The 12,120-nt window shown below is 39.3% G+C and overlaps 1 protein-coding gene across 1 annotated transcript in view; it reads left to right on the top strand.

Moving 5' to 3' along the window:
- The first annotated feature begins 5,303 nt into the window (after positions 1–5,303).
- gpr137ba (G protein-coupled receptor 137Ba) overlaps positions 5,304–12,120 on the top strand; it is a 10,589-nt gene continuing 3,772 nt past the window's right edge. Inside the window, exons 1-6 of the mRNA XM_086044947.1 lie at positions 5,304–5,973; positions 8,320–8,369; positions 9,780–10,002; positions 10,092–10,238; positions 11,520–11,648; positions 11,897–12,018. Coding sequence (XP_085901073.1) covers positions 5,608–5,973; positions 8,320–8,369; positions 9,780–10,002; positions 10,092–10,238; positions 11,520–11,648; positions 11,897–12,018 — 1,037 coding nt within the window. The 5' untranslated portion in view covers positions 5,304–5,607. The remainder of the gene's footprint in view (positions 5,974–8,319; positions 8,370–9,779; positions 10,003–10,091; positions 10,239–11,519; positions 11,649–11,896; positions 12,019–12,120) is intronic.

The following is a 12,120-nucleotide window of genomic DNA, read 5'->3' as shown; positions in this document are numbered from 1 at the left end:
CAGTAGCATAATAAGCCCATGTGTTCATCAAAATACTGATTTAATATTGCTATAAACCACTGTACACTGTAAACACAAACATTCATATTACTCAAAAGTATTGTGTTGAACTAACTCACTTTTTGATAACTTGTTCTAAACACTCGTTTTAATCAAGTTGTTAATCATTCTTGATGAAGAAATGAATTTACTCAGTTGTCTTGAGTTTTCATAGTGAAATGCTGTCTATCCCATTGGAACTTCACATTTTTGTTCTTTTCCTGTTACAAAAACATTTATTGTATATAATAACTAATATATCCCTGTTGGCATAACCGTTTTTAAAAATAAAGTACATCCATCCGTTCATTGTTCAAACTGCTTATCCTCACGGGGGTCGCAGGGCACTCAGAATATTAAACAGAATATTTAATATAGATACACAATAGATAATAGATTAGCACTGTGGTGGCATGGCTCAGTGGTAGCGTCGTCGTTTCCTAACCTGGAGGTTGTGGGTTCGGTCCCTGGCCATTGTGACCATGTTAAAGTATCCTTGAGGAAGATACTGAACCCCCAGTTGCTCCTGATTCTGTGTCATCAGGAGGTAAATGAGGTACACTGTGTGAAGCACTTTGATTACCAAAGGTAGATAAGCATTATACAAGTGTCACCCCGTTTAACACTATAAACTCAAAATAATTAAGTAAGTGGTAGTACTGTGCACTCAATATTAATATCTTGTTTAAACGTGAAGAGTTCAAGTTAAGTTTACTTATTACCGGTATTTCTAATTCAATGAGTTTCCATGTTTTTTTTTAAGTAAACTGAACTTCTTATTTTTTACAGTGTAGCATTGAGTACAGTTTGGAGACGTATATGAAAAACATGAATAAATAATACTGATTCACTTAAAAACAAATTGCACATAAACGTTTTTTTTTTAAATCAAAATGATTTTTTAAAAACAGTTCTTCAAGATTAAATCCAATGCATTGAATTTAAAAACTTAAAGGGAAGTGAAGTCGAAACAGTGTTTTAGAATATGTTTTATGGGTCCCCACCATGGCTCAGCGTGCGAACATCACATGACCAAACTCAGAAAACAGGTGAGCCGTGATTGGTCATTACTGTGATATAATTTTCAGTCGACAGCAAGTGGCAAAATGCCCACCCCCAGAGATAGGTCAAAACAGGTGTATTTAGCTGCTTTATTATATATTCCACAAAGACAATATAAATCAGAATTCTGTGTTGAGATTAGTAGGGATGCATAGAACATATTGTAAATGATTTTTTTTCTTTATTTGACTCCCCCTTTTGATACAACTGAATTGTTCTTAGACAGTGATTCTTTAGATTTCCACTAGAGGGAACCCACTCTGCAGCAGACCTTTCATGTTTGTAACTAAAACCCGCCAGGATGATTGAAACTTCACTCACTCATTCAAACTTCGCCAATAAAGAAGACGCCTCAAATGACATGCAAAAATTTGTTTATAAGTGGTACCATGAGGGAAAGCTCTATATTTTGCTACCCTGAACTACATGTGAAGTCACTGTGAAATGTCCTATATGTACAGCAGAATTATTCACTTCAGTTTGGCTTATGAAGAATCCAAATAAAGGATCCACTGTGTGGAGATCCACTGAAGCCATATTAGTGCATTTGGAGGCAAGCCAGAGGCCCATCAGGGCACTGACATCACTGCATGGCCCAGTGACCACCAACAGAACCTGATGGCCACTTGGATTGAAGCATTATGATCACAACATGCAGGCTTTGAGAATGAACTTTTTCTCTATTGTTTCATGGATGGGCAGCCACTTGATCATGTTTGCTCAACTATGTGCCACGGAGTCTCAGTATCCGATGCCAGGTGACCTGTATGCATCTACCTCTTGACCTCATCTCTTCATTCTTCAAAACAAGCCTTTTGGCTTTGTTTTTAAATAGCTGAGCTAGCTGCATCCTCATTGTGTTTTTGTACTGTATACCTCATATGTTTATACAGTCGACAGAATGTCAACAAATTGAGCCTTGAGGTGAAGAAAGCTTCCATCAACGCTGTTTTAAATTATTACCCATATTCATGCAATGTGGGTAAGCAAATGAAGCTACATTTTTAGTTTTCAGAGTATATTTGGTTTAGTTATGTGTGGCCCATTTGCTGAAAGCATAATGTCCAAAGTTTGTATTTTAATAATGTTATTATTAATAATTAATTATATTAATTTATGTGAAGACACTGGTCATCTTAATGATTTCTCATAATGATTAGGGAACAGATAAATACAGTATAAATGTGCAACACCTAATTCTATATAATCTATATATCTCTGTGAGGTGGAAAATGTTAATAGATGAATGGAAGTCAAAAAGTCTTGCAATGAACTACAAAACACGTTTTCTATTTTTTTTCTATTGTAATTCAGAATTTACAAGTGATTCAACTCTAGGTAAATGGTTACATTTACAGTGTATGGCCAAAATACCATAACATAACATAACATAACATAACATAACATAACATAACATAATAAAAATGATTTTATTGGACTCCCTACCCCAGATTCATCAAAATCAGGATGGACTGTACAGTGTTTCCACGGATAACATAGCTTAACAGTGCTACCATGTGGCCATTGTGGGTAATCTGACGGAGGCACTGGAAAAAAAAAACATTTTAACCATCCATCCAGAATTTTTCTTCTCAGTCTGTCCTGTTCATGGTTACAGGAAAGATAGAGTCTATCCCAAGATGACTGAACGAGAGGCAATCCACACCATGGACTGAATGCCACCTGTCAGTCACGTGACATATAAGTATTGCTAAACAACCATTACGTGGTGGAGTGTGACATAAAGACAAAAAGCTCAGGTTCTATTGAGACTTGAAGTCATATCGCTGGATTCAAACTCCAGAGTGCTAACCATTACACCATGGAACCATGGTGGGGTGTGCAGTGTCACAACGGTGTGGAGTGACGAATGACAGGTCAGTTCAAATGACCTCTTATTTTGGCCTCTCGCATTTTCACATGCTCCGCTGATGTGAAACCACCCCCACAATTTGCAAACCTCGCTCGTTTAACTCTATTCAGACACATTACATGGAGGGTCGTAGTTTTAAAGCGCTAATCCTGCAAGGGATTAACCCTCACGTATTTTGGGGATAAACACAGAAAAATAGTGATCTAATAGTGTTTCAAATCACAGACAGAGCGGGGATGAAATACTTTCTAAAGAAAATATATTCATCTTTGTGTTTATGCATGCAATTTCTCATGCAATTTGGTAAATAAATTCTCACTGGTTTCCATTCGGCACAACAACATTTGATCCAGAGTCTTATGCTTAAAAAATATATTAATGTTTTGAGACACACCGTCAAAATGTACAGAGGAGAACTGCATCATAAAAGAGTGGTTTCTAATAATTTAATAATTTTATTTGACAAAACATTGGCAAGTGGTGACAGTATCAGGTACACAATGCCTAAAGGTCTTTAATCAACAAGAAGACACATACAGTTTTCCCTGTTTTTAGCCGAAATAACATTTATATTCATATTTGTTTACGGCTGCAAATGTGTGCGATTCGGTCAAAGTTTAGATGAGGAAATGCATGATCCAAACATTGAATTAATCATTGCTTCCTGAATTTATTTGAGGCTGCATTGACAGCATTGTTCATCTGTGTGCTAGAACAATACACTAAGGCGACATGTGGCGCACTTGTTAATCGGTTCAATCTGATAAGGTCCATTACAAATATTGAAATCACGTAAGTGAATTTTTATCTTGAACATTAAATCAAAACAATGACCTATAGACGATGAAGCACTTAACACTATGAGTAGTTTTCCATGTTAAAAAAAAGAAGTGCAACATAGTTTGGTTGGATGGATAAATAAATGACTAAATAAATAAACACATAAATAAATGAATAAACAGTAACATCCTCCCGTATATTTCATAGTATATATTCCACATGAAAACAATTCTCATAGCACACATTCATCGATTACCAAACAAAAATGTGGCAAAAAGTGTACACTTTGAAATGACCATCATGTTTCAATTGACTTAAAAAAGTACTTAACGTGAAATCTTAGCCTGCTTATAGTTTAACACAAAGCTATTATTCTTATATGTTATGACTGGCAACAGGCGGACAGGTTCACTTAATTGTACCTGTACTGCCATCTAGTGGAAGCATTTAAGTGTTCTTCCTGTCGAAACACACAGCTGTCACAGATGAGATAGGTGTCCAAAATTACTTTATTTTTAGTTGATAAACAAAAAATGTAATAAGTATAAAAATAAAAAAATGATAATTTCCCACGGCACACCTGACAGGTCAGCTGAACAGCAAAATTCACAGCAGGTTTTTGATCCATGAACTGATCAATTCATATTTATCATATCAACTGGTATTTTAACAGGCAGTTTCTTCACGAAGGTCACGTTTCGCATTTTGACACGAGAGTCTCATGATGTGACCAAGTCTTGGTCACCAATTGAATTTGTCGCCTAATTGAATTGATCAACAGTACTGTGAAAAAGTGTGAGGATTCAAACAGGATGTTCTCGGAGGGAAGAGTCCACTGCGCTCAGTGTCATCGGCAGGTTTCAATAAGGACACAACCTGGAAGAGTCACAGAGAGCCATGGGTTTCTTTGAAAAAAAACCTAACATCATCTGTTGTGAATTTTGCCCTACAGCTTCTTGTTAGAGAAGCAAAAAGTACTGAACAGTTTGACATGCATTTAAAAGTTTAGAGAAGGTCAAAATAAATAATAAAATAATAATAATCAAACGCGTTTGATGTGGACTGCGAAACCAAATGTTGTGCATCAACTTCCAAAATTTGAAAGTGTCATATGTAATAAATAAAAATCATCAGGTATTGCAACATTTTTAAAAAATCAAACCCTTTTTACAGTTACTTGGACGACTATTATCATTCTGTTTTTGAAACAAGTTGTCCATCAATTTAAGTGCATGAACAGTATAATAATGCGACGAGGTGACAAAAAGTGCATTTATAAGCTCATCTTGAAATTTCACCCGGGAGTCCAAAATTCGTAACTTTTTACGAGTCTTATATATTTCACAATATTTAATTAATAGCATTGAAATTGAGAATGATCGTCTTTGTATCGAACGCTGTGGCTGTTGAGTGTACGTGCGAAGCAGCACTTGTCTCCGGGGGCCCTTTTGCTGTGGCGGGAGGCCCTCCCATGACAGGGTTAAAGGTACAGCAGGCGTGCGTCAGCTGATGCGTGCCGTGACGTCTCCGCAAAGGGGGCGTGCCATGCAGCGAGAGCCAGCCATCCCACCAGGGAGGGAGGCAAGAGCAGACTCAGGTTCGGTGCAGCTTCCTAGCCGCCGCCTGTGCAGCTTCGAGAGCGAGCTGCCATCCCCAGCGCCGATCATGTGCTTGCGCTTGTGTCAGGCTCAGGAAGTGAGCCTCGTACCTCCCCCGCCCCTTCCCTCCTCTTGACTGCGTTGTCGTGCGCGGTTAAGTCGCTTCGTCTGCGCCGGCTTGAGCAGCTTTTGACTCGGTCGCTGGTTGGAAGCCGGCTCCTCCTCCTCTTCCTCCTCCTCGCGGAGTCGCAGCTCATGGAGGCCCCGGCGGAGGAGGCTCGGGAGTCTTTCCCCCTGCCCACTCTCACGCCGGCCGTGCCCCCATACGTGACCCTGGGTCTGACGGTGGTCTACAGCGCCTTCTACTCGCTGCTCTTCATCTTCATCTACGTCCAACTATGGTTGGTGCTGCGCTACCGGCACAAGCGCTTCAGCTACCAGACTGTGTTCCTGTTCCTGTGCCTGCTGTGGTCGGCCTTGCGCACGGTGCTCTTCTCCTTCTACTTCAAGAACTTTGTGACGGCCAACATTTTGGGGCCTTTTCCCTTCTGGCTGCTGTACTGCTTCCCCGTGTGCCTGCAGTTCTTCACACTGAGCCTCATGAACCTCTACTTTGCACAGGTGAGTGCGGACACGATGCTGTCATTTGCAAAGGGTTTACGCAGACAAAATGTCTACCCATGATCTGAAATGAATGGAAGAGACCACACACGTTTTGGTACAGCTGCAAAGTCTAATGTCGTTGTAATGGGGCAGAACTGCACTGTGTTACATCGAGATGCATTGTTAATGTGTTTTACTACAGCTACTACTAATTTACTCCAGCTACACAAAGGGGCAACATATTTGTAATACCTTACAGTGGTGGTTGTTCTCCTTTCCACACCACCTCAAAAATATGTAACTCACCAAGTACCACCATCATGAGCAACATTAAATGACAGTGGCATTGTAGGTCAAAGTGTTCATCGAGAACAAGGCAGAGGTTTTGTTCCTAAAAAGTAGAGTGGTCAACCCCAAAATGTTCTTTACAAGAATATGTTCTATGCAGGCACACTAGTTGAAACTGGAATTCTGATTAATATTGTGTTTGAGTTAAGCAGTAAAATCCACTTGTTTTTGTCCATCTCAGGGGCGGTCGTTTTGTCACGTCTGTCGACTGAAAACGAAAATGCTGCTTGACTCATGTTCCACAAACGCAAAATTAATCAGAATGCCATGTTTAGACTAGTGAAGGCTGGCTGCACGGTGGTAGTGAAGTAATTTCAACTAGACAAGCAGTGTTTTGGCAGCTAAATAACAATTCTTGAAAAAAAAAGTCTTCTAGCAGTTTATTGCCGTTCTAAATATACTGTCAAACAAACCACAAAACAAAGAGAATTACAAATGTATTTAAAACAACCACATTGCTTTGCTACACATAAGTCTGTTTGGCTTAATGCTAGAGATGGTTGAATGAATATGAATAGCATCTGTATTGCTGTGTTATAACTCTTTATGCATCAAATATTTGAACACAAGCAAGAAAGGGGTGATATTCTTTGCACTTAGTGAACAACTGCCAGAGTAAATAGTCCAACAGTTTAATAACAATGTTCCTCAACGTACAATTGCAAAGAATTTGGGGATTTCCTCACATATGGTCCAGAATATCATCAAAAGATTCGGGGAATTTAGAAGAAATCCCTGCATATGAGTAACAAGACCGAAAACCAACAGTGAACGTCTGTGACCGTTGATCCTTCAGGCAACACTGCATTAAAAACCGGCATCAGTGTTATTGTGTGCTCAGGAACACTTCAAAACCATTTTCACTTAACACAGTTTGTCACTAATAATGCAAGTTTAACCTCTACCATGCAAAGCAAAAGCCAAATATCAACAAGATTGAGAAATGTCACTGGCTTCTCTTGGCCCAAGCTCATCGGAGATAGACTGATGCAAAGTGGAAAAGTGTGCTGTGGTCTGACGAGTCCATTTCACATTTCACATTGGTTTCGCAATATATGGATTTCGTGTTCACCGGGCCATAAAGGAAAATATCATCCAACTTGTAGCTCATAGTTCAAAAGCCAGCATATATAATGGTATGAGGGTATGTTACTGTTATTATTATTATTATTATTATTATTATTATTATTATTATTTTAAAACCGCTGGAACATTATATACAGTTTGAACATAAGAAGAAAAAAACTGTTAATTCGATAATTGTTCAATTGTACCTAAATAAATGTAAAACAAATAGTTCATAAAATCTATTCCCAAGTATTTAAATGCTAAGCAGCTTGTTTAGTTAGTTTTGATTTTGTTTTAGTTCCCTTACTGAACCAAACATGAACTGAACCTTATGTACGTACCGAACTGCGAATTTGGTGTACCATTAAACCCCTAGCAATTAAACATGCAGTATGTAGTAGGGCGACGAATCAACTATATCACTCCGCAAATGTCAGTTAAAGCTTGAGGTTGATTAATACATATTTTACTAAAAATGACACCAGAAGCACAGTTACTTCCTGAATATGCAATATTAATTTTTTTAGGCTCTCGTTAGATTATAAACGTGTAACTAATGTTGTGTGGGGTATGTGACAAGGTCCACATCCTCAGTGATGAAAAACTGAATATATTGAGGTTCAATTTGAATCAATTTATTGACAGCAGTCATCCTACTTAGGTGAGAGGAGGAAATAACACACTCCGTTCCAGTCAGCTTTTAGGGGTGATGGAGTGACTCATTCCTCATCTGCTTACATAATTCGCATATCAAACAATAGCTTCTCGGACCGCTAACTAAGGCTTATTCTTAGCAGCAGTAGAAAATGTGTCTGGTACAAAGTGTAAAGCAGCCAGCTTCCTGTTTGGCGATTTTTATTCTTGCGGGGATGTAAAAAGAGAACTGAACATGGGATATTACAATAACATGAGGCATTTACAGTACACATTCACTCTTTCTCACTGCAGGTCGTGTTCAAGGCCAAGTCCAAATATGCACCAGAGCTCCTGAGGTACAGGTAAGAAACTATATTTGGATTCAGTCATGTGCCAAGCTTCAGAGCCAAATAACCCCCTAAAAAGAGTTATGTCCTGGTTAGTACAAAATAGCCATCCCTTTCTACACTGCTTGTCCTCATTAGGGCAAGGGATGGAGCCTATCCCGTCGCTTACAACTAAGTATTTGTACTTTGTTATTACCCAACAGAGATGGGAGTAAGTCACTTATGTACATGTCGCAAGTTGTAACATTAAGTCATAAGAAAGTCACAAGTGGAAAACAAAAAAAATCCGTAAATTAAGTCATAAAATCTTGCTCTGTCACGACATATATTGGAGTGAAAAAATGTGAAAAATCACTGATTATGATTACACAAAAAAGTATTATCTCTAAATAAGTAACAAAAAAACAACTAGGATTATGCAATGAATGTACAGTATACACTTACATTGTACAGAAGAATGCTTTTTTTTTTTTACTAACATATGTAGAGTGTCACACTGTAACTGTGATTATAAATACTGAAATATGCTGAATGTGGGAGTAAACATGTTTAATCATCAGATTTAAAAACTGCATAAATTGTTTTTGGTGTCAATCCACTTTTTAAAATCTATTAGCGTGTGTAAATGGGTGAATGAGAGAAATTAACTTTGTGCACTTTGTGTAGGGTGTCACTTTATGAAGTTCAGTCAGTTTGACGTGCATTAGTTTACGGGGCCGTGCCACAGCATATATAACAGACCCGCTCATGACCAGTAAAGTACTCGAAGTGGAATCTATTTATAGATGTCTATGCTTAAATAGCAATTGCTTTTTTTAAAATGATGTAGTTTCAAGATTACAATCTCCATGGTGTCTCATCTATTACTTTATTGTCTTCTCAATTAAATTTATAACCGACATCAAATTTTGTTAATATTTGACAGCTATTGGTGAGCTAAACTCTCAAGCTAACCTAGTTAGCTTAGCTTCACAGTTCACACGGCAAGCTTACCTGTGTCTGGCAGATGAAAGTAAATGTCGTAGATGTGTCTCTTATCTTTGAGCTTCAAACCTTACATTTTGCTTTTGTTTTTTTCGGTTTCATCAAAGCAAATACCCTTGAATCCAAATTTTATTTATCTTTGGTTATTTATCACTTGCTCATCAATCTAGCCTCAGCCCTTGTCTGTGGCCGGAGCATAATGGCGGCCATCGTTGTCAGTGTGCTCATGAATGTCAAGTCAAAGTCAAGTCGAGACTTTCATAAGTCGAGTCTTTCCCACCTGTGCTTCCCACCACTGGTCACAATCCAAATTTGGACAACTAGTGTAACTCCTTGATTGTGGTGTTTAAACTTTCTCCTAAGTCAACTGCCAGCCGCACCAGTCAGAGACATTTCTAGATGGAACAACAAAGTGAATCTTTTTTCACCGTGTCCCCGCAGGCTGCCGCTGTACCTTGTCTTCCTGTTCATGAGCGTGCTGTTTTTAGCTGTCAACCTGGTGTGCGCCATGCTGGTGAGGACGTCATCTGCCGACGCCCGCACCGTGGTGCTGGTGAGGGTGGCCATCAACGACACCCTCTTCGTCCTGTGCGCAGTCTCCCTCTCGCTCTGTCTCTACAAGATCGCCAAGATGTCCTTGGCTAACATTTATCTGGAATCCAAGGTGAGAAATGAGGGGCGGAGCTTAGTTTATTGGCATGGTCCATACATTTGTGTTTTTATGTCTTTGCAAATCTTTTTGACACCGTGCAGGGAACGTCGGTGTGCCAGGTGAGTGCTATAGGAGCCATCGTCATCCTCCTGTACACGTCCAGGGCCTGCTACAACCTGGTGGTCCTGGGACTCTCCAATAAGAGCATCAACTCCTTTGACTACGACTGGTATAATGTTTCTGACCAGGTAAGCCTCAGGCCAGCAGGTATTTTGTACATATTTAAAATTAGGTTAGGAATTGCGTGGTCACCCTCTCTGTGGGCCCCCAGTAGCGCTGATGAAAAAATTGTGGCCCCCTCCATCATTTAAATTGCCCATCCCTGTATCAGGTATGATTTATTTATATAATGTCTAGATAAGTTCCGTTTATAAGCGGTGCAGTCCATATGTTTGTTTCATGAAACATGATAAATTGAATTGATAAAGCCAAAGATTTTGTTGCATTATTGTTGTAATCTGATTTATGATTTAACGGTACGTTTATACCACCCTTGTTTGGAAGAATGTTATGAAGTTGTCGAAGTGAAGACTTAAAAGATTGCAAGTCAAAATGTTTGTTAAGTTAACTGTAACTGAAGTAGATAAATAAATTAATCTTAATATTAACTCATGGTTCATCTGCCTTTATTTTAGCATAAGTCTACCACAGGGGCGGAGCCATCGGTAGGCTTGGGTGTGCACAGGCCCACCCAGATTGACAGACTGCCCACCCAATGTGATCCATGAAAAAAATATATACTTTAAATTTTTTAGTAAATGATTAAATTATTTTTGAATTTGTGTTTTTTTATTTTATTGAATATTAAGAATGGCATAATTGTGGTTGTCTAAGGAAAATCGGAACTTCATCTTATTCAGTTGATCATTTTATTTGAATATACGATGTTTCGGGATAGGAGGATTGTGCTCAGAGAGAAATATTCAGGCCCACCCTTATTTTTCCAGGCCCACCCATTAGCCACGTTCTGGCTCCGCCCCTGGTCTAACATCCCGATTAAAACCCCAAAAATGATAATAAATCTGATATTGTTGATTTTAATACAAATTCATTTATTGCTAATGTTTGTAAAAAAAAAAAACACTTGAGAAGAGGACCTTGAAAAAGTAATTACATATTAATCAAAATTGCAATTATTTTTTAAAATCTTTCGGACCTCTTGTCCAAAGTCATTTGGGATCAGCTCACTCGCAGAGCTGGGCACTTTACCCTTTTTTGCCGGTTCTGCCGCGACCCTCCACCCTTGACCTGGGTACCCTTTCGGTCGCGACCCACCGCCCTTATTCATAAAAATTATCACCCACCCCCCGGAGGGTCCAACCGGTCTGGCCCAGGGACGGACTGCCCAGCTCTGCTTACTCCCGACTGTAATGACGAAAATTGCTATTAAAATACAACAGAATCAAATAGCAAAAATTATAATTGGGTAAATTCTCCGTATAATTCCCAGTGTTTGTATTTTCTTTCAGGCAGATTTACAGTCCACCCTGGGCGACACAGGCTACGTGGTCTTTGGGGTGATCTTGTTCATATGGGAGCTGCTCCCCACTTCTCTCGTAGTTTTCTTCTTCAGAGTCCGCCAGCCCAACCTGGACAGGGTGAGTCATCAGTAGGCTTGTGCCATTGCTTCCCTTTTGCATCTTCCAGGCATTACACGTTCATTGCCTCAAAGCAGATGACACTTTCACATTGAGCAATACTGAAAGCTTAATCCTCCGGAGAAAAGGAAGTTGTAATGCAACTTTTATCAACATGACATTCAGTAGAAGAAGTTGCAGGAGACTGTAAGTGATGATTCATTGAAACAAGAAGAAAACAACAAATGTGGCCCTGTCTTGTCTTGTAGACCAGCTCTGGGCTTCCCAGTCACGTCTTCTCCTCCAGGGCTTATTTCTTCGACAACCCTCGACGTTACGACAGTGACGATGACCTCGCATGGAGCGTCATGCCTCAGAACATCCAAGCCAGGTCTACAAGTCAAACATCATTCCTAAAAAAATGCGGTAACAGCAAGAGATGTGTAATGCACGGGCCGGACAAATTATGTCACAGGGCCCGTTCTCTTTTGGC

This window comes from Filicampus tigris, chromosome 11, assembly GCF_054856515.1.
Source record: "Filicampus tigris isolate MCC_2025a chromosome 11, RoL_Ftig_1.0, whole genome shotgun sequence".
Classification (NCBI taxonomy): domain Eukaryota; kingdom Metazoa; phylum Chordata; class Actinopteri; order Syngnathiformes; family Syngnathidae; genus Filicampus; species Filicampus tigris.
This window is presented reverse-complemented; position numbering and strand designations above follow the sequence as displayed.